The sequence below is a fragment of the Pteropus medius genome, unplaced genomic scaffold, assembly GCF_902729225.1.
Source record: "Pteropus medius unplaced genomic scaffold, Ma_sr-lr_union100, whole genome shotgun sequence".
Taxonomy (NCBI): domain Eukaryota; kingdom Metazoa; phylum Chordata; class Mammalia; order Chiroptera; family Pteropodidae; genus Pteropus; species Pteropus medius.
Window position 1 is genome coordinate 3,574,053 of NW_024340701.1, and position 27,900 is coordinate 3,601,952.

Consider the following 27,900-nt stretch of genomic DNA (forward strand, 5'->3'; position numbering starts at 1 on the left):
AGTGGACATGGTTGCTGAGAGAAGGTACCAACAGGGCAGAGATGAGGCTTCCCTCCTCTGTCTTTCTTGGTCCTGGAGCCCAGACTCCTTTCCAAGCTCAGGTAGTTATTTTATATCATGCCACTCAATAACCTCCCACACATAGTTGTCTTCTCATGTTTTCACAAAACCAGCTCAGCTGTGAAAGGCTGGTCACTACTGTCCCATTTGATAGATAGGAACACCGAAGTTATATACAAATCATTGGCCTTAGAGCCAGAGCTGGGACTGAAAATCATCTAGAGGCAAGTCTCTTCTCTCTCAGCCCACGAGCTGAACTGTCTGTAACATAACAGAGAAATCTTTAGAGGACCTGCTTTCCCCATCCCTACTCCAGCCCCAGAGTCAAAGGAAATAATTTTCTCTATAAGTATAAATTTTCCAAGAAGTAGACTTTTAAATCCTCAAGTCCTTTAGGGAAGTAACAGAAGAAGGCACTGAAGGAAGGATTGTAGGACACGAACTACCCAGTCAGCATGGGGTGGCAGGAAAAGCATATCTTTATTTAGAATCAGGGAGACTGGTTCTGTTCCTTATTAGCTATGTGACCTTGGGCGAGTCATTCAACCTTTCTGAGCGCCCACCTTGGAAAACCACAGGGTTGTGAGAATCCAACAAAATGGAAAAGCGTACAGAGCTTCCTGCAGGGCCCCAGGCACGTGGAATTGGTTGTAACTGTCCCATGGAATGTCAGAGCTGGAAGGGGCTTGGATGATGACCTAATCCTGGTGTCTCATTTCACAGATGGGAAAAACAAGGCCCAACGAGGGCAATTGACTTACCTAAGGTCACACAGCAAACTCCTAGTGCTACTGGGTCTAGCACCCTCGGTTTATATTGAAATCAGAGACCAGGGTCAATGAGCTCAATCTTCTTAGCTATGTAAAAGTGGAAGAAACTTTTCAGTAGTTCCTCCAACCCATGGAGTCCTAAATTTTAAGCTTCCTTTCTCCACTTAGCAAGGAAAAATGTGGTATTTCTGCCCAGAAAAAAAAAAATATATATAAAAATTTGAGAAATACTTAAATTAAAACTAAAATCCCAGGTCGTAACACAAAGGCACTCTCTTTTAAAGCTTCTATTTCCCGCCCTCCTCTCTCATTGCTCCCTCCCCAAATATTTTGCAATAACAGTAATGCTGAGAGGAAAGAAAAAATAAAAATCTGATGCACTTAACAGATATTTCGGTACAATAATGCATCACAGATGTTCATATCAAACTGTGCACGCGCGCATACAATTTTACTGAGAAGGCTATTGCATTTCTAACTTTGGGGTAGGGGATCCCTAAAAACCCCATCCACCCAGGCTCCGGAATCCCTTCCTTTCCTTTTAGCCCACGGCTGCCCCACAGGGATGGAGGAGAGATTTCATCGCCTCACTCCAAAATGATAACAGGACAAATTGGTGGGGTCGGACTCTCTGGCAGGTGGTGAAGGGTGTGTAGAGATTAGGGAACCAAGAGGAAACCTGTTTTCTTTTGTCTGGGGTTTGCTTCTTCCAGTGCTTCTGAGGAGCTGGACCCAAGAACAATGTTAAAAGTGGGCCCAGGCTGGCAATGGCGTGGGCACATTTTTGAAACTAGAGATTTGAGTCTGTTTGATCTTAAAACATGGGCTTTGGAGACTGTCAGCGGGCTCCTCACTGGCCGATGAATGGCTCTCAGGAACTTTTCCTAAAACGTAACCTCACACGCTTTCCAGCAAATGTTTTCAACCTACGAAAGCCGTCCTTTGGTTGAACAGCAGTGTTTCCAGACCCCGAAGAAAGATAATTTTGTTGTTTTAAGAGAGACAGATTAAAGCCAGGGGCTGTTTAACCAGAGGGTTTGTGTGCTCCCTTCAGCTCTCGCGGATTCCTCTGAGGTTGGTACAAAGAGGGTGTTGAGAGTGACAGTGGATCCCCCACCTCCCCAGCCTAAAAAAGATATCGAGGCCAGACGTTGAGGCCTCTGAACAGAGAGGCCTCCCACAAGCCTGCCTCCAAAATGAGATGGGCGGTGAGTGCTGGGGAGCCTGACACAGATAATATCAGCTCTCGGGGCTGGCAAGGGAAGAGTCACTTCGGAGTGAGAGAGCCGGTGTGTTCAGAGGAATCAGCGCTGGGCCAGAGAATGCACAGGATTTTCCCCCATGGAGAAGGAGTCAGGCGTAGTCAGAACCCTGCGGGGCGTGACTAACTGCCCCAATATTCCTGCCACCGGGGCCCTCTGGGTAAGGACTCCACAATTATGGGAGAGCCAGCAGGAGAACCGACAAACGCGCCTTTCATTTGGCCGGCAAATCAATCTAGCTTCTTACCTCCCCGGGGACAATATTGCATTTCCCCTGGAAAAACAAAGGCCAGAGATCTCGGAAGGGGGATCAGTTACTGCTGCTGTTTCCCTGGTGAAGAGCTTGCAACATCTCGGGAGCAGCAAGCAGTTCTGGTCCCAGTGGTAGAGCTTCTAGCCCTGCCAATTTAAGGGGCAGCCTCCTTAATGGAGGAGCATGCCTCAGGGGCCACGCCTAACTCCTCAAGGGGGCAACTGGCCCAAGCCCTGTCTTGGGGTCTTGGGGCCTCCTTGCAGGAGCCACCAGCCATGATTTGAAGCCCAATCTCAGGACTGACAGCCTGTTCTCAAGGCACAGATATGAACTCATTGTTCCCAGGGCCTCTGAGTTGAGTTCGGGGCCAGTAAATTGCAAGTGACCTCCGCCCATGGAGACGGGGGCTTTTAATGACATTTTGCTGGATCAGGTCTTTGGCAGCCAGAGACTTTAAACCTCCTAAGCTCTTGCCTTCTCCCTGCCCCCACTTCTAGGTTCAGAAATCAGAACTGTCAACCTTTAAGTGAGTACATTTTTCTGAAATTATTAATCCCTAAACTATCCAGGCTGACTTTCTCCCAGCCTAAGGAGGTAGTCCGAGGGTCACCTGGAGCTTTGCAAAGGTCCAGGAAATTTGGCATTGCTGAATGACAAACAGCAAGCCATAGACACCTGATCTACTTGCTACACTTGCCCTACCCCGCCAGTCTCAGGCACTGTCTCTGTCTCTGTGTCCTCTGTATATATGCTGTTGCCTAGATGTGCCTACACAACAGCCTCAGGACAGTCTCCTGCTCCTGAGACCCAGGGCCTCGAATGCAAACTTGCAGCTCCCTCTTTTTGTTTTCATCACTCTGATGCTCCCAGAGAAATTCTTTCTGCTCGGGCAAGCGCAGCAGATAGGTAACACCACTGAGAGGGAAGCAAACACCCAAACACTTATCCCCAATTACAGCACACATTGATTTGCCCTCATACCATCCCCAGAACAGCTGGAGAGTTGCCCTACAACCCAAAAGACCCTCTCCCTCTGGCAGAAGGACAGAGCTCCAGCAGATGGAGGAGGAAGACGGAGAAGAGGACAAGGGCGCACAGGGGCTGCCCAGCTTGGAGGGCCGGGTGCCAAGTGCCTACCTGCGAGAAGTTGAGCCCATTGAGCGGATGGCACTGCTCCTCTACCCGCTCCACGGCCCCTGTGCTCTTCTTCATCTTCTCGGCCTGCTGGGCCAGGTAGAGGTCGAGCACAGGCACTCCCCGGGAGCGCACATCAGTCTCTGTCAGTGAGTTCACCATCAGCATCACCCACACAGGCCTCTTGCGCTCCCAGTTGCCCGCGATGGCGTTGAACAGGTAGTCAGCGTAGAGCCCCTTACCCCGCTGGGCAGGTGTCATCCACGAGGGCATCATCAGCTTCACGTAGTCCAGGTGGCGCTTCAGGCGCCAGTAGAGCTCGCGGGGCAGCACGTCTTGCAGGTTCTCCCCATGCGGCAGCAGCTGGCAGCTGGCCAGCGCTGAGATGGTGTAAGGGTCTGTCAGGTCCAGCTCGAAGTAGACCCGGGCACTGGCCTGGAAGGCTGCTTTGGAATTGTCCGGGATGAAGTCCCAGACGCGGGTGTAGGGGACGTGGATGGTGCCAAACAGGTAGGCTGGGGGATCACGCCGAATAGTCCAAAGGAAGGAGTTGAGGTCCCTTTGCTGTAGGGGGAGAGGGGAAGGAAGGCAGTGAGGCTGACGGCAGCAGAGTCAACCAAGGTTAACACGATGGGGATGGAAGGCAGAGACCTACATGGGGCCACGAGAAAGAGCAAGGGCTTTGGAAGCTGAAATCTTCAGGCAAATCCTGGCTTTGCCCTGTCTGAGCAGTATGATCTTAAGCATATTGTCTGACTTCCCAGACACTCAGTTTCCCCATCTGTAAAATGGGGGGTGTGATGAGAGCAGTTACTTCAAGGGGTTGAGGAGAGAATGAAAAGACACAATATATGTAACTAAGCTCTAAGAGCAGTTCCAGGCACAGAGGAAGGGGTTATGATTAGCTTTCGCAGTGAGTGCCAAGGTCTGCCACACCACCTGAGAATATTCATGCTTGGCCAAGCCAAACCTTCACCCGTGGTGTTATTGGGGTTGGAGCGGGGGAGAGGGCAAGAGTCTTGCTTTGGCAAGAAGGGAGGAAGTCATATAACTTTTAAATCCATCCATTAGAAGATACATGCCAAGAGCACTTTGAAAGCAGAACACCTATTAAAAATAGCACACCTATTTAAACAGCGACTTCCCATTCATCAGGGCGGATACAGTTTTCTTTTTGGAGGGCAGGTCTGGGTGTCAGCTACTCTGCTCGACCAGCTGAAACCACAGATGATAAAGTGCTTTAAAAGCTGCAGGCTAAGTGAAGTCTCAGGCCCTGGTTTGGGAGGAGAGGATTCCATAGAATTAGTCGCAAGAAATGTACATGTTTTCTGGGTGCTTTCCCGGCTGCTCCCCTAAATAGGTGTACCTGCTCTCCAACTCCAATTCTCTGCCATCTTCTATGATGACAAGGGTGTGTGTAGGGGTGAAGAAGGGGCATGGAAACAGGGGTCATTTCTCCAGATCCAGTTTAGGGCCAGCGGTTAAGGGGCATGAAAAAGCGACTGTCATTCCTCTCAGGCAAAGTCATTTTTTATTCAGAAAAAGATCCTAGTCTGCCCACTTAGCACCTGCAAGCTTTAGATCAACTCAACATTTTTTCTGCCTGATTTTAGCACAGTGAAAAGTATGTTTCAGGGTAGGTGGAGGGAACAGTACCTTAAATTACTACCAACAACTGTAAATCCCAGCGTATTGGAGATAGACTGGCTCTAAGTACCCAGCAGGCCACCAAACTCCCTGTTTCTGCCTAAGTCAGGACACTGGCGGTGTACCTTGTCCAAGGTCAACCACCTCTCCGCTAACAGGAAGCCAGTGAGGAGCCTACAAAACCATCCTATGGTACCCTGGCCTCCATTTCAGGGTTATTTTCAATGCATTACTTTATACTTTGAGGGAGGGGCAGTGAGAGAATTCAAGATTCCTTGGTTTGGAAGGAAAATTAGGAGAACCAATAATTACTCAACCCCAAAGAAATATTAGGCTAGCATGTCCTTCTCTCCTTTGGAATGGTCTCCTTTTTTGTGAAGTAGGGGTACTTGGAAGAGTGGGTGCTGAGAACTTGGCTGGAGAGAGAAACCTGGGAACCTGCACCAGGGAGAAAGTTTGCTTTAGGTCAGAGTGGGAGGGCAGGAGAGACACGGGGCAGAGAGCGCGAATGAGAAGGGTCTGATGGAAGTCAGAGGAGAGGCAAGGAACGGCAGAAAGAGTCCGAGTGGGCACAGAAGGGTGAAGACAGGATAAAAGCAAGAAAGAAATGAGTCAAAAGGGCACAGAGAGCAACCGTCCAAGCAGGACCGAAAGTCGAGGAGAGCCCGGGAGCGTCAGCGTGTGTAGAAGCCGGCGAGGGAGCGCCCATCTCGGCTCCCGGCACGGAGCTGGAGCCCGAGCGGCAGAAGCTAGGGCAGGGCGCTCGAGGCAGCGCCCAGCGGGCGAAGGTGGAGCGGGTGGGCTTAGGTGAGTGTAGAAGGTAGGACCCAAAACCATGGTCCCCACGGGGCTGGAGTGCCGGAGTGGCCGGGAGAGTGGCCGGGCAGGCGCTCGCTCACCGATCCGGGCGGCCGGCACTGTCCTCCGTCCAGGGGCTGCGGGCGGGCGCGGGCGGTAGCCAGGAGCGCGGCGAGCAGCGGCCCCGCCAGGGCGGCGTGCATCCTGCTGGGGCCCGCGGGGCGCGGGGGACCCTCCTGGGCGGCGCCCCCTCAGCGGGGCGGGGAGCCCCCAGCTGGGCACCGAGGTTCCTCAGGAGCTCGGGGCTCCAGCCGCGGGATGCTGGGAGCCTGCTGGGGCGTGGCTGGATGTCCCTGACGAACCTGGGGGTCCCTCTGGGGCGGGGCTCTGTCTGTTGGAAGAGGGGGACCCTCTGGGGCGGGCCCCCCAGCAGGGCGCACAGCCCCGTCGGCGGAGCCTCGGGGTTCTGAGAGCGCGTGGGGGTCCTGGGGTGTGCGGAGGTCCCGCAGCTGCGTCGCGGTCCAGGGGCGCGCGGTGCTCCCGGGGCAGCACTGGGATCCCGCGGCGCGCGGGGTCCCGGGGTTATGCTGGGGACCCGGGGTGCGCAAGGTCCCAGGGGTGCGCCGCGCTCCAGGGGGCGCGCAGTGGGACAAGTGCGGCGGCGGGCGCGGTGGGGGCGGGGGTCGGGTCTGTGTGCCCAGCTGCCCCTGAGCCGGGCTCAGAGGGGCGGCGGGCGGCCGCGCGGCCGCTGCCCGGGCTCCGCCATGCTGCTCCGCGGCCGGGAGGGAGGGAGAGAGGAGGGCGGGAGAGCAGCGCGGAGCCGGGCCGGGCGGGGGGCTGGGGCCGCCGGGGCGGGGGGAGGGGAGGACCCGGCGCGGGGCGCGGGGGGCGGGGGGCCGGGGCCGCGCGGGGCCGGGCGGGCCGCAGGGAGTCAGGGCGAGCTCCGCGCCCGGGCGCGGCGAGGCGGGGTCTGATGGGCATGGCAGGCGCTCGCTCGCTCCTCTCTTGCTCCCTCGCTTGCTCCCTCACACACGCGCGGAGGGAGGCGAAGCCCGCAGCAGCCACTTCCCAACTTTCCAAACTTCCCAGCGCAACTTTTTCCTCTCCTCCCCTGCCCGCGCCTCCTCCTCCCTCCTCCCTCCCCCTTCCCCTTGCCTGCTCCCCGCCCGGCCGTAGCTTCCGCGTGCGGCCGCCAGAGGGCGCCCGGGCCGAGGCCTCTCTCGGCCAAACTTGGTGGGCTCTAAGGTGGATGCGGACTTGGCGGACGGTAACAAATTTGGGGGCATGGGCCACCCTTGTCCAAAGCATCTGATGCGCAGATCCTGGCGGGAGTGAGCAGTGAGAGAGCCAGGAGTGGGCAGGCACCCCTAGACTGGCTGGGAAGACAGCACTCAAAGGAATCCAGGGAAGCTGGTATGTACAACTTTCTATCCCGCCACTTTTTTGACTGACACTGGCATGCACTTAGTAGGTGTTCTTCAGACATTTGCTGAATTAAAATAAAAGAAGAAAATAATCTTACTCAAAATTTCTTGGAACTTTCCATTTGAACGGTCCTGACCCATCGGTTTCCTTGGACTCACATGAGATCCCTGTGGGGGGCCTGGGAGGGTAAGGATTCATATCGCAGTTCCCTAGACCGTAAGAATTGAAAGAGCCCTTGAAACCAGCCCCCTTCTGCTCCTGAGAGGCAAATGAAGCTTAGAGAAGGCCAAGGGGTAACGCTCAAGCTTCTGGACCATTTCCAGCAAATGGGGAAATTGAGTCACAGTCGCCACTACTTAGTTCTGTTAAACAGAAAATGAATTAGATAGAATTATCAGGAGCCCACAAGCTAGAGAGGGAGATAAACAGAGGCAGACACACAAAGAAATGATTAAAACACGAGGATGAGTGCCGGGAGAGATGGAAGCACAGAGAAATGGGAACAGAGAAGAAGGGTCCGTAACATGGCCGGGAGACTCAGGGAAGACTCCTGGGAGTGGTCTTGAGGGATGTCATAGGTAGCTGAGTGAAGAAGGTGCACAAATCTTTCCAGGTGGAAGAAGAGCAGATGTTAAGGCAAAGAGGTGCCTTCAGGGGGCTACGAGCAGTTAGACATGGCTGGAGCAAAAAGCCAGCCATCGGAGCTGAGACTGCGTCTCCTGGCCGGACTGCAGAGTTCATACTTTATGCATACTAGGTTATCAGGAGTCATTGAAAGATTTGAAGTAGAGGGTGGCTGGAGCAGATCTGTGCTTTCAGGAGGCAGGGATTGGAAGGGGAGATGGAGGAAGAGCGACCAGTGGGGAGACAGTCAGAGAGTGGAGAGGTCTCCTGGCTCCCAGCCCAGTGCTCCCACTACTCCACTCATGCCTTTGGGCACGAGATTGAGCAGCTGGAGAATGGCCACTCAAAAGGTTGGGAGAGGAAGACTAGCAGGGCTGGAAGGGCAAAATGGCTTCCAGGGCACACCTTAAGGAGAAACACAGGAAGACACTAGAGACTAGCAGGTTGAAACACACGGAATTGCCATTTCTGTAGATCAGAAATGAACAAATGTTGACGATGTCATGTAGTTCAACCTGCTAGATGTCCAGAGCAACTTTGGTCTCTTAGCCATGCACACATCTGGTGACAGACGCAGAGCAAGCCAGAAAGCCAGGACGGTATGAGAGAACAGTGTGGCTCCGTGTTTTCCACACGCAGAGCTCTGAGAACTGCAGCTGTGACAAAAGAGAAGTCCTTTAAAGAGGCTCATGGAGGCTCCCAAACTCCCTACAGTGCCACCACTCTGGTTGGTGAGGATGAGGTGAAACAGTTGGGAAGTGGGAGGAGAATTGAATTCCACTGAGAGGCAGTGTGATGGTCTCCATGGGTAACTGGAAGACACAAGGCAGATAGCAGACAAAAAAAGGACTTGATCAAGTTAAAAACCAACCCATATAATGAAAGCGATGGTACATGTGAATTTGTGTGAGTGATTTTTTAAATGTCCCAGGGCTTTTTGCATAAAATTCTAAAAGTTTCGTTGTCCATTTGTCATGAGTGCCAGCTATGATTTCCTCTTCCATGGCCCTACCCTATGCCTGTGAGACCAGAGCCAAAATAATTAACCTATCTGTGTCTCTCTTTCGCCATCCAGCATCCTGCCCTCATTAGTCTCTGAGTTAAAGTGTGCAATAATGCTCTAGTATTTCCGCTGGTATTGTTGCTGATATTCTTAATGAGATGAAAGCTTTCTCCACTTCTAGGGACATTCCCAAAAGAATTGAAAACATCTGTCCATGCAAAAACGTGTGCACAAATATCGATAGCACTATTCAAAAAGCTAAAAGAGAGAAATAGCCCAAATGTCCATCAACTGATGGATATACAAAATGTGATATACTCGTATGATGGAATATTATTTGGCCCTAAAAAGGAAAGAAGGACTGATAAAATATGGCTCAATCTTGAAAGCATTATGCTAAATCTAAAAAGCCAGTCACAAAAGAACATATATAATATGGATCCATTTATATGAAATGTCCAAAATTGACAACTATGTAGAGGCAGAGAGTAGACTGGTGGTCCCTTAGGGCTAGGAGGAATGGGGAGATTGAGGGACCATAGCTAAAGGCTACTCGGTTTGAGGGGGAGTAAGGAATATTCTAAAATTGATTGTAATGTTGGTTGCACAACTCTGTGAGTATATTAAAACCATTGAATTGTATACTTTAAAGGGTGAATTGTATGGCATATGAACTATATTTCCACAAAGCTGCTACCCAGCCCCCAAAAAAAGAACAAAGAAGTTACAAAAAAGTTCAGGGCCTCAGGAGAGAGTGTTCTCTAAGAACAAGGGTCTTAGCATTTTCGAATAATTTTTTCTCTCACATTGTGTAGCAAGAGAAGCCCTGGATGAATAGTCCTAGAGATTTATCGTGCTTCTGCTAACATCTCACTGAGCAACTTTGTCCGCACTAGACCTCAGTTTCACTATCATCAGTACGAACAAGCTTATGGAGCAGATAACTTTAAAGGGTCTTCTGTACCCCACACTAGAGTTCAGAGTTTCATGGCCACCACCTGCCCAGTGGCCTTTAGGCAGGATGGGAAGGGTATAGGGCTCAGAAGGCAGGCAGTGGACACAGATGCCTGCCTCCTCTCCCCAGGCACATCTGGCCCACTTTTCTTTTATTGCATTTTAATTAAGTTGTTCAATCAGATGGGTACCAGGAATCTGTAGGCCTTAACGGCCCAAGCAAGAACAGAAGCCTTGTAGCGGAACTAAATCAACAAAGTCTGGCTCTTGAGCAGATCCAGGAGCCCCGGGTTTCTCTTGCCAAAGGGTGTCTCTCGGAGAGGGAGGTGAGGAGCTCCCCTGCTCCGCCAACTCAAAGGAGAAGCTTTGCTCTGGGCTTGAGGGCCACCCTTTGGCTAGCCATCCCCTGGGCCACTGACCACACTGGTGCTTTCAAATGGACCTGGCCTGGCCTGACTTCCGGCTCCAACTCCATCCCCAGTTGTACCCAACTCCCATCCACCCCAGGCTCTGTCTTCTCCACTCCAGCTTTAGTTGGTTAGAAGTTAATCCTTGATGATCGAAAGACATGATTGTCTTGGGGAGTAGAGAAGAAGAGAAGCAGATTTCAAGACCATGCAGAGGTCAGTCGTGCTTAAGACGGTCTAGAGTGATGGAGAGAACCAGAAAAAAAGTAGACACTGAGATGATTCGGAGCAGGACATTTCCTTGCAGGAGTGGGAAAAGAGAAAAAGGATCATAGAACCACAACAAAGGATTAGAGTTGCTATACAAGATGGCATTCATTAAAAAACAAAAAGCCTGACTATGGTGCAGCCCAGTAAGGGAGTGGAGAGCACAGAGAAATCAGTCCAAGGTTTTGTCCTCAGGGAGCTTGCAACCCAGTGAGAGAGACAGAGATGCAAACAAATATGGTGCTTTGGGAAACAAATAGAGGAGGATAGGGTGGAGCATCTTAGGAGAGAAGAAAGTCAAGCTTAGGAGAGAGATCAGCAAAGGTCTTTGCTTTCCAAGAAGGTGATGTTTAAGTTGATATCTGAGAATGAGCAGGGCAGGGAAGGTGAGGAAAGGAAGGTCATTTCAGACAGTGTGAACAGCATATGCAAAGGCATAGAATCTAAATGTTTGGCATATTTGGGGAATTGTAAATGATGATGGGGAGAGCTTAGAATTCGAAAACTATTGGGGAGAGTTAGAAATAAGACGGCACCAGGAAGGGCCTTGCCCTTCATCTTGATGTTTAGAGGATGTAACCTTAGCTTGCTCTGCATAAATTGCAGGTGCTGGTTGAGAGTGGCTGCATGTCAGGTTCCAGACAAGATGTGTTTATGGCTTGATGTGTGCAGCCATCAGTCATATAAGTACAATGATTCACACTGACTCCATTAACTCACCAATACTTATTGGGTTCCTGGGTGTACTGTAGCGTGTTAAGCATGAAGGAATATAATCCTGACCTCTGGCTACTTCAATTTCTGAACAAGACAAAAGATATTCAGGTGATTAGTTGCAATGCATTTCAGTGCCAGGCAAGTAACAGAGTATTGTAAAAATCCAGAAGAAGTTAGTGAGAGTTGGAGTGTCAAGGATATCTTCTGGGAGGAGAGGGATTTAAATTGGGCCAAGAGGGACATGTTCAATTTGTATGGATAGAAAGAGCCTTGCTTGCATCCTACGTGAGGAGACTGATGAAGGCAAAGGGACGGAAGTGTGACAGGGAATAGAACATTTTGGCTAGGGGAGAGGGGTGATGTTGAGAGGGGGCTGGAATGGGCGGTTAGGATGGCACGGTCAGGATTCTGGCAAGTGAGGGAGGGAAAGGAGCTGGGGTTTACTGTTGACCAATCCTGTGCCAGATCCTTTATCTAAAGGATCTCAGTAACACCGTGTGACTGATATTTTTACCCCCCATTTTAAAGATGAGGAAACTGAGTCTCAGAGGGGACACATGACATATTTAAGCCACACAGCAGAGAATTAGAAGGCTTGGATTCTAGTTCTTGTTATTAAAACATTTGCTTCCTTTAAGACACCAATGGCGATGTAGTACAGGTTGTATGGGTCAGACTGGGTGTGGCTGGTGAACACGTACACATATGCACACACACGCATGCACACACAACCACCGGGGGACACATTCATACCACAGATGGTGCATTCTGGGCTGTCTCTCTCAATCTAATTAGGACGGTGGGACGATTGTCATTTAGGAGACTTTTGCCTTTCGCTTTAGCCAAAGCTGTGTGAGGTTCTATTCCTCTACATAGGATTCAATAGACGTATGGAAAGGGAAAAAAGAAATGTGATGCTTGAAACAAAATACCTCATCGAGCTGACCACTAAATAGCACTTAGACCCCAAGTATACACACAGCTGCTTTATGTAATGAAGGCTGTGGACCGTGTTCCTGGATATAAAATAACAAACCACATATAACATTTTACATTGCTGTGTAATTAGCACGCATCTGTGAGTGTGCGAGCCGACCGGGGTGAGCGAAGGGGGGCTTGGGCCTCGAGCACAGCGAGCTGTGGAGGAAAGAGCATGGGCCAAGAAGATAGGAGTTTCGATCCTTGCTCTCCGCTTTGTAACCCTGTGACCTTGTGCAGGTTATTTAAGCTCTATGAACTTACAATTTCATATCTGCTGATAGGAGTAAAAGCATATGCCTTACAGCAAGTGGTTTTGCCCATCCTGCCCCCACAGGGACATTTAGCAATATCTAAAGATGTTTTTTGGTTATGATAACTGGAAAGGCGCTACTGGTATCTAGTGGGTAGAGGCTGGGATGCTGTTAAACATCCGACAATTCATAGTATAGTTCCCACGACAAAGAATTATCCCACCCAAAATATCGATCGTGCCTAGACTGACAAATCCTGTCTTACAGAGTTGCTGTTTCAAGAATATAATCATTAGTAACTTTTGTTAAGCATTTACTGTGTGTCCGCCAATGTTCTATCACTTTGTTTAAATGTGTTAACTCTTAACCGCCTGGATGAGGGAAGCACTGTTATTATCCTCATCTTATAGACGAGGAAAACGAGGCTCCAAAACTGGCCCAAAGTTACACAGCCAGTCAGTGATGGAGCTAGGGTGTGAACCCAGGCAGTGTGGCTCCAGAGACTGCCACGTGCTAGATGAGATCAAGTGCCTCTTCAGTGTGTAGCATGTGGAAGTGATGGTGACTTCTGCAAAGAGGGGGAGAGGATTCATTCATTCATTCATTCATTCATTTATTCATGCATGCATGCAAGATGTATATATTGAGAGTCTAATCAATGCTTGGTGCTAAAGAATTGGTGAACAAGAGAGGTAGGGTCTTTGCTCACGCAGACCTTCCTTTCCAGGAATGAAGGAAAACAATAGAAAAATAACCGATACCAATGGAGATAATAATAGAGAATGCCTGGTGAATGATGAGAAGGAGTCAGCTGGGAGAAAGTCTGGAGGAAGAGCACTCCCAGCAGAGGGACCAGCCTGCGCATGGCCCAAGAGAGCATGAACCTGGGCGAGTTCAGAGAACTCCAGTGAAGCCTGATGTGTAGGACATGAGGAAGAAAATTCTAAGAGATTACATTCGAGAGATGAAGGAGCCAGGTGAAGTCAGACTTTGTAGGTCAAAGTAAGGAGCTGGAATTCCAGTTTAACTGAGAAGCTATAGGAAGGTTTTAAAGAAGAGTACTATGATTTGATCTACATTTTTAAAAACATGGCTCAGGCTTTGGTTTGGAGGTTAGTGAGGTGGCGAGTGAGGAATTCAGGGGGCACTAGGACAGTAGTTGGAGTGGAGACGGTGGTGGCTCTGTTCAGGGTGGTTGAAGTAAAACTAAAGGAGAGCGAGTAGATTTGGGTTCATAGAGAGTTAGAGCAAGTAGTGAGCATTTTGTGGCAGATATGATGTGGGGGTGAGGGGCAGAGAGAAATCAAGGATGAGTCTGAGGATTTTGTCTTGAGCAACTGGCTCCATTCCACTGATCTGGGAAAGATGAGGAAGCAGCGGAGTTTTGAGGGACTGGAGTGGAGGGATCAAGAGTCCAATTTTAGTTCTAAGACTCCAGGACTAGGGTCCAAATGCACATGATAAGGAAACAGCTTATAAATGAGCCTGGGGCACAGGGGAGCAGTCAGGGCTGGAAGGATAAATCTAGGCTCTATTGCATAGAGATGATATTTAAATCCAACAGATGATTTGAAAGAGAGAGAGAGAGAGAGAATGGAAAGAGGTCTAGGTCTAACTAAGCCCACGGAATCTAATCCTTTCACGTTTGAGAGAGAAGTATCCAGCAAAAGTGACCGAAGTAGGAGAAAAACCAGGAGAGAGAACTGTCAAGATATCCAGTAAAATAAACCAGAGTAGTGACCACTAGATTTTACTACAGGGAGTTGGATAGGAGTCATTTCAGCAGACCGTTGGAGATGGAAACTCAAGCAAAATGGGTTGCGAATAGAGAGTAAGGAGAGAAAGTAGAAGCAGGAGAAGAGGCAACTCTTTCTCGCAGTTTTGTGGGAAAAGGTACGGGATAGAGTGGCATAAAAACATAGGATGAGTGGGGAGACTTAAAAATCATGGGTTATATAATATGCGTGTATGCTGGTGCAAAGGGTCTGGCAGAGAGGAAGGAACTTATGATCCCAGGGAGAGAGGAGTACACTGGAGAAGTCCTTGAGAACCACCAGAGAAGGCAAGAGGCTTGAGATCCAGAGGCAATGGAAGGACCAGTCCTTGTTAGGGCAGTTCATCTGTTAAGACAGGAGGGAAGGCAGCATGTACGTGAAAGATGCAGGTCATCGATAAAGCTGTTCTAAAATAATGAGTTCTGCTTTCCCGGAGAGAACGCCTTCAAAACGGCATCAGGAAGGGAGGTCCCAGGACCTACCTGTCAGAGGAGGACCATTTGTGGGGGATGTCTTAATAGGAGGAAGCTAAGAACAGGATGCTATCAAAATGAACCCAAAGTTGAGATTCATTAGAATGAGAGACCCTGGCTGAGGTGGACAGAAAAGTTACTGAGATTGTCACCAGGACTCAAGCAGAGCTAAGGGAAGTGTAAGTGGGCTAAGCGGGGTTATTGGTGGCTCATCTAAACCTGAGAATGCTGACTGCTTTTCCTATATTCTTTTTATAGGGACCCTTGCAGGACCAATGTGTTCTGTGCAAGTAGATTTATACATTTATATGGTGATTCAGAGCTTATAACTATAAAATATATGTTGTATGAGAAAAGGCTTCACAACTTCCTAGCCTAATCCCTGCAGACCTTCATTTCCTCATTGGTGACATGAGAACAATAGTAATGCATAGCTTGCAGGTTTGTTGTGGGGGTCAAGGTGATGGATATGAAAGCACTTTGTGTACTATAAAAAAGTGACTTTTATAGTACTTTTATGACTTTTATGATCATTATTAATAACAGTAATAAGAAGAAGCCTCAAAAGTATTTCCTGTCCTAGGATAAATACTTTAATGTTCTTCTAAAATGTTTTAAAAGAGCACGAGTCATCTGTAACATGGATGGCTTATGGAAGAAGTTATGAGTGTCTGTGGCATGGTGGCCTCCAGGGCCACGGCAGTGAGCATCTGAGCAGGTTGTGCCTTGCACAAGGGTGCTCTGCTGAGGAGGTGAGTAGGCAGTGAAATCCAGCCAGTGGCAAGGAGCTGTGTCCATGTTTGATACCACAAGGCACAGTACAAGCTGGCAGCGGCTCTGATGGCTCCCACCAGCAGATGTCTTTAAATATTTGGACTTGCTTGGACTTCACTTACCGATGGGGAAGCAGTTGTGTTTCTGTTTTCATCAATTGACATTTTCATGATGACTTTCCAATCTGTGTCTCCTCTATGTGAATGCCCTGCTTTCCTCTCAAACTCATCATATCCAAATCCAAACCTCCATTTCTCTCAGTTCAGAATTTAGGCTAGATTCTCCACTTCTCACATTTTGTTTAAAACCCCTTTTTCATCAGTCTTATCTAGATGCTGCTTATGACATTCAGTGACAAGAAGCTCACTGCCTTCTGAAGTAGCCAACTCCACTTCTAAGCAACTGAACATTTAGACACTTGTATATATTGAGCCTACATCTGCCTCTCTCTCCCTTATACTCACTATTTGCTGGTTCCCACCGCTGGGATCACATGGAGCAGGTCCTCCACTTCCTTCATGACAGCTGTTCATAGATTCACAGGGACCAAGTTACCCTGTGTCTTCTTGTTCCTTCTTCCATTCCTTATATTAAAAGTTTTGCTTCTTTTCACTCTCCTGATCATCATTTAAAAAAACCTTGTGTCTAGAAATGGTACTGACAGCCTATAGTTTTTTCATTCATTGACCAACTAACTCATTCATCCAACATATGCCCAGGGATCAGAAGCTAAAGAAATGGAGTGATTTCTTCAGGATCTTACAGCTTACTAAGCTTTTTTCAGACTCTAGATTGTGTTCTTTCACTGTACCACAGCTGCCTCAGCATAGAAGCAGTGGTTTTGGAATCCAGTCAGCCTCGAAAGTAGCAGAAGCTCCCTGACTTAAGTGGAATTTTTCCCCTCTGAGCTTTTTCTTAATCTGTCTGAAGAGTTTAGCAGTCCTGTCTCCTTCTTCCCCCTCTCAGATCATCAGGTCATGCATGCAGTCTAGTCGCTTCCTTGTCAACTGTGTCCTTACAGGTCTAGATCGTTTTCCCTCGAGCCTTCCAAGACAGGCTGTAACTGGACTAATCACTATTTCTATTGATAACATAAAGCATTAGCTCAGGGCTAGGAAAAACATGAGTTCCTAAGAGAGTGAATTCAGAGGAATGTCACATGTACAGGTGGTTAGACAGAAGCTCCGTGAGGGCAGATATTGTGTCTAAGTTTTTCATTTACACTGCATAGCTCACATTCATAATGGCTGCTAACTACTAACTGCTATGGCTAAATGATAACATGGGAGCACTTCCTGTGTCAGGCATTTAGCAGTGTGTGAGAGTTATGATAGTTCCAGTTATGACCTCAGCAACACCTGGTCTTGTCCATTTTTGTAATTACAATTGTCCTTGCGGGTATTGGTTCCAGGACCCCTGTATGCAAATATGCCATTTTTTAAAAAGGACTCAAATGCTCAAGCCCTTTTTATAAAATGGCATATATGCATATAACCTAAGCACACCCTCATATATACTTTAAATTATCTCTAGATTACTTATAACATCTAATACAATGTAAATGCTGGGAGAACATTTGTTACGCTGTGTTGTTTAGGGAATAATGATGAGGAAAGAAAAAAAATCTGTACATGTTCAGTACAGATGCAACCAGCATAGGCCTAACTAGATAGTACATTTTAGCAAAAATGTAGTTTTTTCTTTTCTGAATATTTTCCATCATAGTTGGTTGAACCCACAGATGTGGAACTTGCAAATAAGAAGGGCCAATTTTAGTCATCCTTGTGGGTGTAAAGTGGTATCTCATTGTGGTTTTAATTTTCATTTCTCTAGTGACTAATGATGCTAAACATCTTTTCATGTGCTTATTTGACATTCTTTTATCTTCTTTAGTGAAGTCTTTGTTCAAATGTTTTGGTCATGTATACTGGGCTTTTTGGCTTTTTATTGGATTGTGATAGTTCTTTAAATATTCTGTTTACAATTCTTTGGTCAAACATAGTTTTGCAAATATTTCTTCCCAGTACATGGTTTGTCTTTTCATTTTTTTGTGTGTCTTTAGAAGAGCAAATGTTTTAATTTTGAAGAAATCCAATTTATCAAGTTCTTTTGTCTGTTTTATAATTTGTGCGTTGTGTGTCTTATTTAAGAAATCTTGGTCTAACCTATGGTCACTTAGGTATTCCCTGTCTTTATTGCTGAAACGGTATAATTAGTCATGAAACTAGCCATGTAAGTCTTCCAAATTTGTTTTTCATTTTGTTGGGTTACCTTAAATCATTTGCATTTCATACAAATTTTAGAATAAATTTGTTAAATTTTTCACAAATCCTGCTGAGATTTTGTTTGAGATGGCAATGAATCTCCAGATCAATCAGGAGAGAATTTACATCTTAATAATATTGTCTTATGACCCATAATTCTAGCTTATTTCTCTTTAGATTTTAACTTCCCTCCAGCTATATTTTGAGTTTTTCAGTATATATAACATGCACATCTTTTCTAAAACTTATCCCTAAGTCTTTCATAATTTTTGATGCTCATATAAATAGCATTTAGATTTTTAAATTTATGACTGTACTTTGAAAGTATATAAAATACAATTAAATTTTATATGTTGCTTGTTTCCCACAACTGTACACTTTCTGTATCAACTGAGATGACCATATGGCTCTGTAATGATATCCCCTCTTTCACTCTTATTAGCAATTTAATGTGGATTTTTTGTTTGTATATGTTCTTGCAGATATATATTGTCTTATTGTATGCATGTGTTTTTAATTTATGTAAATGGTATTGTGTTATTAATCTGATTCTGTCCTTACTTTTTGTACCAATGAGTATGCTATTACAATCAATTTATATTTCTTCTGACTGCTGCATAATACGCAGTGGTGATATCGCATACATTTTACCTGTTCACTCTCTGAGTGATAATCTCCCGTGTTACCTCCAACTCCTCTACTCCGCAAATAATACTGCACTGAACATTCTTGTACATCTCTGGGATTTGCTTTTTAGGGGGATGCATATCCAGGAGCTCAATAGCTGAATTAATAAAATATGCACATACTTAATTTGACTAAGCGATGGGGAATGTTCTCTAGATTGGCTCTCCCACCTCATAGTTCTGCCAGCCTGAGGGGTATAAGGAATCCTGAAAAACATTGCCATTATCCAGCTTTCTAATTTTTATTGGTGTAAATTATATAAGGTGATATATCGCTGTGCTTTATTGAATTTCTCTGATTACTAAGGATTTTGAGCAACTCTCCATATACTTTTTGTCTTTTGGGGGTTTCTTCTTCTGAAAATTGTTTGTGTGTACCTTTCCCTCATTTTTTCCTGAGTTTTTCTTGTTGATCTGCAGGAGTTCCTTGTATCTTCTAAATGTCCAATTTTTTTCATCAGTTTAGACATTGTGAATATCTTTGATTCTGACTTTTATTTATTTATTTACTCCATTTTTTGAACAGAAATCTTATTTTTGTAGTGGAACGAAATTCATCTTTTTTTCCTTATTGCTTGTCTTCTTCTTCTTCTTTTTTTTTTTTTAACATTTTGTTGAGAAATTCTTTCCCATGTCTAAGTCATAAGGTATTCTACATTTCTATTAACTTTATATTTTTTGTATTCTTCTACTAACTTATTATTCTATTAACTTTATGTTTTTATCTTTCACATTTGTTCTTTTAATCTACATGACACCACCTCTATATGTGGTATTTAGTACTGGATCCAGTTTTCCTCTTCTACCTATGAGGAGCTAATTTTCTCAACACAACTTACTTAACAATCTGCATTGAACTGATCTGTCAGGTTACTTCAATTGTATGTTAAATTTATACATTTATAATCTAACTATCTGTCTGTCTATCTACCTACCTACTTACCTACCTACCTACCTAATCTATCGTCTGTGAGGGGCCTAGCAGAAAACAAAAGGCAAGCCCAAATGCAGTAACTAAGGAGAGCTCAATGAAAGACTAGCACGTTAAGGAAACCAATAAGGGCAGGTAGGGCCCTCAGGAAGCAACACTGAGGAAGCTCTTATCTTCCACTTCCTAGTTACCCACCCAAGACATGAAGGAGCAGGGGAAGGGAGTGACTATCAAAACCCAGAGAAAACTGTAGCTGGTGTTCTGGTCTTTGGAAGACGAATGCAGCTTGGACCTACCTGCAGCCTGGCAGGGATAAAGCTAGGGCATAACTATCCCCTCTCTCCTTTTCTTTCCAACCTCTCTCCAGTGCCTCTCAATGGCCAAATTCAACCAGGAGTCACAGGGCAAGGGAGTATGGTTAATGTAATGCAGGGAGGCCAACCTCTTAGAACAAGAGTGGAAGAGGGTGGAGAAAGGATATGGAAGGGCAAACAGAGAACATCCAGCAACCACACGTGTTAACGTGAGTATCTCTGGGCTCTTTGTTCTATACCAAAGGCGTATTTGTCTATCTGTTCTTGTGCCAGTACTAGAGTGTGCTTATTACCATTGTTTTGTAGCATGTCAATATCTGGGAAGGTGAGTTCTCATCTATTCATTTTTCTTTTTTAATGTTTAAAGTCTTTAGGTTAAATGTATTTGTATTTCTCCAAGTACATTTTAGAGTAAGTGTATTGAGTTATCAAAAAATCAACTGGAATTTTGGTTGTCCTTGTATTAAATGTTTATATTGATTTCAGAGAAGGGACATGTTTTTAATATTAAGTCAGCCCATCTATGAATAGGAATATCTCTATACTTATTCAGATCATCTTCTATGTCCTATGTTAGCGTTGTATTTTTTTACATAGCGGTCTGTTGTATTCTTTGTTTAATTCTTAGATACTTTCTACGTTGTTGCTACTATGAACTGCACACATATTTAGTGAGTGCCTTGTGTGTTCAGGTCCTGTGTTCGGTGCTAGGGATACAGTAGTGAACATGGTCCCTGGTCTCATGGAGCCGGCACTGCAAAAATAGACATCACACATGTAAACACACAAATAAATGACCACACATTGTGAAGAGTGTGCTGAAGCAAAGGCCCAGCTTTTCACCCTGGCCCTCTGCCTTCCCTATGTCATTTCTCAGTACTCTATGTCACTGCTCTTACAGAGATCCTGACCAGATGTCAGGAAATCACGATTTTCAGTCCCGGATCTTATTCTATCTGGACAGTTTGTTCATCTTGAGGATGGACTAGACAATCTTTTAGGACTCTTCCAGCACCATCCATTTTTCTCCCTCCATCTCTCCCTCTCTTCGTCCCTCCCTCCCTCTTGTCCTTTTTTCTCCCATGATTGAGTGTGAAAGAAATAAAAGTATTGCTTGGGGAAGTTTTAAGTGCTGTGGGGATAGTCAGGCCAAATGCTCAAGATGGACAATTTAGAGATACACTTAAAGTCACAATGTGAATGAGTCCACTTAAAAAGAGTACGTAAAATAAGAAAAGAATCAGACTAAGAATAGAACACAAGGATTGAGCTATATAAAGTAAAATTAGAGAGAGGAAAAGTTCTTTCAAAGGAAAACTGCCATAGGTTTAGTTTTATGAGGCAAAGATTTGTAATCTCCTATAAGGGTACTTTGGAAGGAAGTTTAATGAATGATTCATAATCGATCTTTTGGAATCCTTTTTGCATTATCCTTACTCTAGAATAAAATTGGTCAAAATGATGACCTTTTGTGATTTCAAAAGTATAGCACAGACTTCTAATGATTTTGTTAACAAGATATTGGAGCAAGCCACTTTATTGCTCATTGCCTCAGTTTCCCCATCTATAAAATGGGCATAATAAAGCGTATTTGATGAGGCTATGGTGAATGTGAAATTTGATTCTAGGAAAGTAAGAAACTTCTATAGAATTAGGAAGTCTCACTGTATCATTCTCTATAATAATACCAAGGGTTACATTTGTTTTCTGTCCTTGACCATTTTTCCTCCATCCGGTGACTAACTTTTTTGTAAACTAGTGTTTATTCCGTTCTCACATATCTCTTCCTTCTGTCTCAACTCCTCTGGGTTCCCTACGCCCAGCAGTTGGGAGATCAGAAAGACACCATCTGCCGATTAATAAACAGACATGTATTCGTTAATGAGTTGATTGGATCAGGGTGTCTCTTGATGTCCCCATTCGGAATGTTCAAACATTCCACCACATACTCACTTATCTAAGGTCACACCCAGAGGCTCTGTGGCTACAATGAATCACATCTGAGCTGACCACTTTTCCCGGAATCCATGGGCTGCAACATACGTGAGTTTAGCCAAAGTGGACACCTGCCACCTACTCAGGACAAGACTGGCTCCTGGTGATCACACCTTCACAGAGTGTACTTAGGGCCCTGATCGGCAAGGGTTGAAGATCATGGGTGGAGCTTCTTCTATTGAGCACCTTCTGCATGCTCAGTACTCTGGGGGTGTGTGTGTGTGTGTGTGTGTGTGTGTGTGTCTGTGTGTGTGTGTGTGTGTGTGTGTCTGTGTGTGGTGGAATTAGAATAAATCAAGAGACCTGGGTCCTATCTCCTCAGAAGGAAAGAGGACAGCAGGGCATGATGACAGGTTTGAGATAGAAACTTTAGTCATTTCATGGGCAGATCATTATTTATCTAGGTCAGATTGGGATCTAGCATCCCACGACTTCCCCCCAAATAAATTAAAACTCTGCGTAAAGATCCAAAAATGTCTCAAGTCCCTCTGAGCTTATTGACTTCCGTTGGCTCCCATCTCACTCTGAAGCGTGTTTATTTCTCTGGGACTTGCAGGCTCTCATGTTCACAGGGCTTGGCCACGGCCTTGGCCTGTCCCCCTCCAAGTGGAGATGAAGAGCTGCAGATTGATCTGGGCTCCACAGCCATCTTCCTAACATTCTTTATTCCCCAGCTGGGTGTCCCGGAGACATTAATAGATGAAGGGGGGATTGTTTGCTTTTTTTTTTTTAAAGAGATGCTGAAGAAACAGAATGAAGCATAAAGCCAAGAGGAGTGAGTTGTCCCACTGCCTGAAAGTTTATGGGCATAAAAAGTCCTATTGTGAGAAGGGCACCCGCAACTGATTAGTTCACGTGGCACTTCCATTTTCCAGAAGAGATGCTCAGGCCCTCAAATTTAAAAGCATTTGTCCAAAGTCTTGTAGAAAGTCAGTGACATAAGCTTGAGATTAAAATCCATGTTCTTTTTCCTAGTCTGAGCCTCACCCCATACTGCAGGGAGGACTTAAGACAGCCTAAGAAGGAGGATGGGTGGCCCAGCATGGCCGGGCACACAGCTGGGCAGCCCAGGACACAGCCTGGCACTTGTGATCATCTCTTCAGAGCCTGCACACTACTCACTGGGCACTCAGGCCAGTCCTCCCTTGCTTTCTATTTTAGTCTTTTCTCCTGGGAGGCTGGACTTTTTAGTATTACCATCAACACAAGAGGGCCGATGTGGAGTAGTAACTAGGGGCTGCGTCAGTTGGTATGTCTGACCTCTGCAGGCCAGCTCTAAAGGAGAATGACCTCTCCATAAAAGCAAGGTCTGAAAGCCAGTGGGTGGTAAGTAGATACTGGTGCTGTGGGTAGAACATAGACTTCAGAGTTAGATCTAAATTCAGAACCCAGTTCTATCAATTCTTAGTTATACCAGCTTATACGCAAGCTACTTTCTGAGCCTCAGTTTCTGAATTTGATTTTCATACCAACCCTTGTGAAGAAAGTGTATTAAAAAACTAAGAATTAGAGGGATGGAATGGCTGCCTCAATTTAATACTAATCATATGAGGGGTAGGTCATGGCAGATTTGGCCTTCATTCTGTGCCAGGCACTGTATATTAATAATCCTCATGCCAGCTCTGTGAGGGAGGTGATGTGCTCGTCTCACTTTATGGATGAAGAAACTGAGGCTTGAAGAGAGTGGACACTTTTTTGGTATCTCATGTGTTCTTTCTGTATTTCCTAAGGCAGGCAAGGAAATCCTTCCCACTTTACAGGGGAGAAGTTGAGGTATAGAGAGGAAGATAAACAGTGTACCTGGAGTTACCCAATAAGGAGTTGGTGGAGGAGCTGGGTCTGAGTCCATGTCTCCTGGCTCCCAGCTCAGGATCCTCTCACTGCTTATACTTCCTGGGCTCCGCCAAGCCCCAGGGCATTCTGCCCTAGAGTGGTGCTCTCCCAGGCTAGCCTTGCCCCTCCTAAGCACTGCCCTTATCCCCTGCCAGACTAAATCTTGTTGCCCAACTCGTGGGAAGGAGCCAAGCCTGGCAGCCTTTGGTGGGCATCCAAGTCGAGCTGCTCTTTCCTGCGTTGAGGCTAGCGTGCGGCATGGCTTCATCATCCAAATATGTCCTGCCAGACAGGCCTCAGCTGCTGGCCAGCAGGGCACTTGGCGGCCGGAGAGAGCCTGGTGGTAACCAGCCGACATAAATCATGGCTCTGGTTAAGAGGAAGTCCAGCCGTTCTCTGGCAGGCAAGGGATGAGAGGTGGGGAAGGATGGCAGGGTAAGAACCTCCCGCTGGAAGGGGTTGAGTCTTCCAAGGGCCCAGTGACCTTAGCAAGTGTTCGATGTCTCTGGTTCTCTCCATCCATCTGAAGAGTTAAGAGGCTGCATCCAATGATCTCCGATAGTTCATGCCAAATTGTAGAGCTTCCTGGTGTGTGTGTGTGTGTGTGTGTGTGTGTGTGTGTGTGTGTGTGTGTGAGAGAGAGAGAGACAGAGACAGAGACAGAGACAGAGAGACAGAGCAGACAGACAGAGACAGAAACAGAGAGAGACAGTTGCTTTTTCCTTTCTACTTGGAGCACCATGAGGGATAAATCTCTTTATATTCTGTATGATGGGCCGAGTGACTATCATCAGGCTCTGTTTCCCCAAGGATCCCAACCTGGAGGGAGAGGCCCAGGCTCATGCAGTCCTTTCTAATGGAAGGCAGGCTGCAACCATGCTTCTATCCTGATTCCAACTATAACAGAAATAGCAGGCACCGTTTGAGGGGGTCATGGAGAAAAGTGGGCATGTGACCAAGCAGACTGTAACTGAGTAGCACCGTGAAGGGTGGGTAGGACTTCATCAGGCACGGCAGGAAGCACTACCTGACAGAAAGAGAGCAAGTGTGTGGCTGAGATGGAGCCAGAATAGATGTCTGTGGTTTGGGGGAGGCAGCAGGAGAGTATGGGGTCAGCGAGTCCTTCAGTCCTTCGTTTCAAGTCTGGCTCAGCCTTGAAATTTGAGACCAACAGGGGGCACATGACTTTACCTCTTTGAGTCTCTCTGGTCTCATTTTTCCTATCTTTCCCAGAAGGTTAATCCCTCCTCTGAATATTGGCTGTGAAAATAATGTATGTGGATGTGTCTACCAGCCCAGGGCTTGGTGTGGAAATGAGTCGTGCTCAGGAAGTGGGTCTCACATTGCCCTGATGATGGGTAGAGCCCTCTCCTTGCAGCACCAGGCTGCCTCCATCAACTGCAGGAAGAGGCAGAAAGCCAGATGGTAGGGCAGGAGAGTGTGATTTGGTCTGTTTTCCTCTCCACATGTAATACCACTTGCTGGCTTTATGGAAGCCATTGTGGACAGGCTGCCTCCCAACAATTCCCTGAAACAATTCACACTGCTCATCCCATTGGCCATTGTGCCCTATGTCTCAACTATGCATTGCAGGTGGCATCATCGTGCGAGCATGGGAAGGGGGCAGCAACTGTCAGTGAAGGAGGCATGACTTCTCTGTCCATCATGCTGACTTCTGTGGCCGGGCCAAGAACGTGCAGGCCTCTGAGGAACCTAACATAACAAGGTGAGCTGTAAGCTGCTGAGCAGGCTGAGGAGCTGGGTGGGCATGTTCCCCTTACTTCTGTGTAAAGGGGTCCTAGGTGACAGTGGTCATTTGGCCCCATACCCTCTGCCCTGCCAGAGCTCCCAGCTTGGCTACACCCCATGAGGCTCAGCCTGGCCTACACCCCTTCTAACATGATTTAGGTTGCTGAGGAGCAGGGCTGGGCTGGGGAAGGGTAAGCTCACACATACAGGTTAACCCTGCCAAGGACGTGATCTGCCAAGGAAGGAGCATTTTTGAGTTAGATGCAAGTCCTTTGATCATTCATTCTTTCCACAAGCCTTTCCTTAAGTCTCTTGGGCACCGTTCCCCAGTGCTGTAGCACCCAAGGAAGACACTAAGTCCTGGGATTGCAGGGAGCAAGAGATGAATTCTAGGCCAAGAAACAAAACACTCTTGGTCAAACAGTCATTCATTTTTTCGTTCACTCAGCCTGAGCCCTGGGGAGATGGGATAACTTAGACTGTTTCTGAAAATCTCAGAGCTGGTGGGGAGGTAGAGATAAGCAGGCCCACATTCAACTCTGAGGTAGGCCATTAAAGAGAGAGTGGCAGGGAACTGAGGGGGTGGGGCAGCAACCATTTCTGGGGGAGGAAGTTTGGGGGGTGGTGAGGAGGCAACTGGTTGGAGGAGTGGATGTTTCACTTAGGCCTTGAGGAAGGGAAAACCTTTGACTGTTTGGAGATACAAAGATGGGCTCTAGGTGCCCTGGCATCGTTCTTATTTAAATTATCTAGGTCTTATTTGAACTGAAATATCAGTTTCAAAAAATACTCATTTTTATGTACTAGTCTTTTCACTAAAGGTTATATGTCCTCACAAACTTTCTATGATTTGATCAGAGAAATAAATTAATCCAATAAGAGCAGGCCATTTTTCAGACCACGCGTCTTGAGTACTGGTCCGGAAGTAACATCTCTGTGCTCAGACCCACATAGCTGGGGTCTAGTTTGACCCTTCGACTCAGCCACGATGTGTCTTCAAGAAAGGTTCTGTCCTCCGTCAGAGTGGGGTGGTGGTGGGGAGAAGGATAAAACAAGGGTGAGAGGTCCCAGGTCCGCTCACCAGGTGAAAGGAGGGGGTGGCCTTAGCATTCTCAGCTTGAAATGATCCAGGGCCCAAGAAAGGAAGTTCAAGGATCGGGACAGTTTGTCAATATTAGTGGTTAAGAACAAAAGACTTTGATTCAGTCATAGCTGAGTTTGATCCTTTGCTCAGATACATGTGTCCTTGGGCCAGTCAATTAACATGCGCCTTGTACATTTTCTTGTAGGACTATTGAGGGCGTTATACGAGTTAATATAAAACACTCAGCCCTGTCTCTGGCACTTAGTAAGGACTCAAGGAAAGGCTGCTGATAAAGTAGGAGTCGTAGTTATAGCCCTGGGAGCCTGCAGTGAATATGACTTTTGGGACTAGAACCTTCACAGCCCTAAGATCCTGTTACCACCAGGGCTGTCACCCAGGCCTCCTTCACTACTTCTAATTCACACACCTGAGCAGGTGCAATCAGAGGCCAAAAGCTGATATGCTCAAAAATCTTAAAAAATAAGAATGAAGATGATGTCAGACCTAGGGTTACCACTGTGGGAATGTATGAGCCCTCAGACCCCCTCAAAGCCAGAAGTATCTCTTTGGTCACATACTTCAGAAGAGACCCAGAGTCTACCTCCAGCCCAGGGGCCCTGCCCCTTGAAAAGGCCCCTTCTTCTCATCTTCATTCTACTGGTTCTATCCATTGCCCCTGAATGGAAATGGAAGCTTAATTTTTCTCGTTTGAAGCCCTTCACACTCTGGGCTCTTGACAGGAAACACAGCTCAGCTTTAATTAGTCACAGCAAGCTCCCTGCATGAGCTTCTAGCATAGCCAGGGCACTTCAAAGATAAAGGCTTCTCCATTCTCTCTAATCACAGCTATTAATGAGCCAATTAAGGCTTTCTCTGGGGCCAAGGCAAGCAGCTCTCTTAGTACCTTGGGCACCCAACTCTGTCCATACCGCCTGCCAGGAAGCTTCAGAATGACTGGGGTTGGGAGCCCCATCTCTACAGCTTATCTGCTGTGAGTCCTAGGATAGAACAGATGTCCTCTCTGAGCCACTGTCCACAACAGGGGAGGTTAACACTGTTTCTCCTGAGGAGCAATTATTTTAACAGGAATAATTCCGGGTCGGTGGTTCTCAAACTTTAGCATACTTCAGAATCACCAGGAGGCCTTATTAAAATGCTTGACTGGGCTCCACCCGGAGTTTCTGACTCAGTTGGTCTGGGAGGGGTGGCATGCAAAAAATCTGCATTTCTCACTTCTTCCCAAGTGATGCTAATGCTGCTGGTTCGGGAACCACTTTTTAAAAAGCATCCCTCTAGACAGTTGTGAGATATACTTAAAATTTTTGATTGTACTCGCATCTATAAATGTCACCCCACCCCTTTCCTTCACTTCTGTCTCATCTGCCAGTTTCCAGGAGTCTCCTATCTGAGCTATCAACATTTGGACACAGCTGGTGTCACCGCGTGGTGACCTGTCAGTGTACAGCACT

At 46.7% G+C, this 27,900-nt stretch overlaps 1 protein-coding gene and 1 long non-coding RNA gene across 8 annotated transcripts in view; one reads left to right on the forward strand and one right to left on the reverse strand.

The window, feature by feature from the left end:
* Window positions 1–6,731, reverse strand: part of TRABD2B (TraB domain containing 2B) — a 203,771-nt gene extending 197,040 nt beyond the window's left edge. The window contains exons 1-2 of the mRNA XM_039885584.1: window positions 6,026–6,731; window positions 3,483–4,043 (exon numbers count right to left, since the gene is read on the reverse strand). Coding sequence (XP_039741518.1) covers window positions 3,483–4,043; window positions 6,026–6,127 — 663 coding nt within the window. The 5' untranslated portion in view covers window positions 6,128–6,731. The remainder of the gene's footprint in view (window positions 1–3,482; window positions 4,044–6,025) is intronic.
* LOC120620526 (uncharacterized) overlaps window positions 5,574–27,900 on the forward strand; it is a 34,425-nt gene continuing 12,098 nt past the window's right edge. For 2 of the 7 annotated variants that reach the window (XR_005657924.1, XR_005657929.1), the window contains exon 1: window positions 6,826–7,337. This is a non-coding gene — a long non-coding RNA (uncharacterized LOC120620526). Of the gene's footprint in view, window positions 5,934–6,825; window positions 7,338–19,823; window positions 19,980–24,329; window positions 25,325–27,900 lie in introns of those variants that run through there. The other 5 variants (XR_005657935.1, XR_005657925.1, XR_005657927.1 and 2 more) reach the window with 5 other exon arrangements.